Raw genomic sequence first — 1,349 nt, 5'->3', positions numbered from 1 at the left:
TCACTGACTGAAACCGGTATTAAAATGTTTTTTATGATAAAATTATTTTAGCATTTTCTACCTTGACTTTTTTTCCTTATACATATCAACTCGTTCTATATTTAAGAGATGAGGAATTATTTACATTATTTACATTATTTACATTTGACGACCTGATTAATAATAGTAATAATAATAATAATAATAATATAATAATAGTAACATCGTTAGGAATGAGAACCCAGGTTCGAAATTTCCCTGTGACACTTGACGAAGGCTGGAGGGTATATCAGCCGAAACGTTGTGTTAACAACAAACAAGATGAGGACAAATATCCGTCAAATGTAAATAATGTAAATAATGTATATCAACTCGTGTGTTCCTTTTCAACCATATATGTATGTATGTATATATATATATATAGTTAGATAGATATATTCACAACAAAATAGCAAGCATAGTATCAAAACCATATAAAAACAAAATTGTAACAAAGAAATAAATTTAATCTACCATTTAAATGACAAAAGGACTTCTGAATCATTACTGTAGAATAAGTTTTGTAACTTCCGGTAATGTAAAACCAAAAGTATATGTTTAAAATCATCAAACGTCACATACAACTTGTCCTCAAAGCAACCTAGTGAACCACTGACAGGTATAAATGACTTGTGTTTGATAGCAAATGTCTAATGACCTGTGCAAATGACCTGTGTTTGATATCAAATATCTAAAGTCTAATAATGTCCATAACGTTATAATTATAATAATATTATAATGTCATACTTATAATAATATCATATCACCATAATAATGGTAACAATAATGCTTATTAATAAGAAAGAGAAATAACTCACCAGATAATGTTCGTTGTAAATGAGATAGTAATCCACCACACCTTTGAAAGTCTAAGTTATCACGGCCAGGTTTCTTGAATTCACATATTGGCATGTAAGCTTCTGTAAAACGATTAAACGTTGACCATACATTAGAACTTAATTACAATTTTACCAGGAATTATTATTATTCAGATCAACAGCAACAGATTGACATGTGTTTTTTTTTGTATCTATCAGGCCATCCCATAAGTTCTGTCCAATTTTACCTTTTTTAAAATTGAATGAAATTTAATAGCATTTTAGAATGTCTAATGAAATTAAAAATTATTTTTATGCATTTCTGTACATTTAAACTAATCAAATATTATTTTACAGAATAATAGAATTAAAATTTCTTTGATTAAAACCCTTTCTAACATGGAAGTATCCAAAGAGCATTTGAGACACATAATGCTTTATGAGTACAAAAAAGGAAACTCTACAGCCAAAGCGACTTGAAACAGACACTCGGTTTATGGGAAAGAATGCTTG

General features: G+C 28.3%; 1 protein-coding gene across 1 annotated transcript in view; it reads right to left on the bottom strand.

The window, feature by feature from the left end:
- Positions 1–1,349, bottom strand: part of LOC106882205 (E3 ubiquitin-protein ligase RNF123) — a 105,287-nt gene that overhangs the window by 33,521 nt on the left and 70,417 nt on the right. The window contains exon 20 of the mRNA XM_052974121.1: positions 837–938. Within this exon, the coding sequence (XP_052830081.1) occupies positions 837–938 (102 nt within the window). The remainder of the gene's footprint in view (positions 1–836; positions 939–1,349) is intronic.

This window comes from Octopus bimaculoides, chromosome 1 (genome assembly GCF_001194135.2).
Source record: "Octopus bimaculoides isolate UCB-OBI-ISO-001 chromosome 1, ASM119413v2, whole genome shotgun sequence".
NCBI classification, from domain to species: Eukaryota; Metazoa; Mollusca; class Cephalopoda; order Octopoda; family Octopodidae; genus Octopus; species Octopus bimaculoides.
This window is presented reverse-complemented; position numbering and strand designations above follow the sequence as displayed.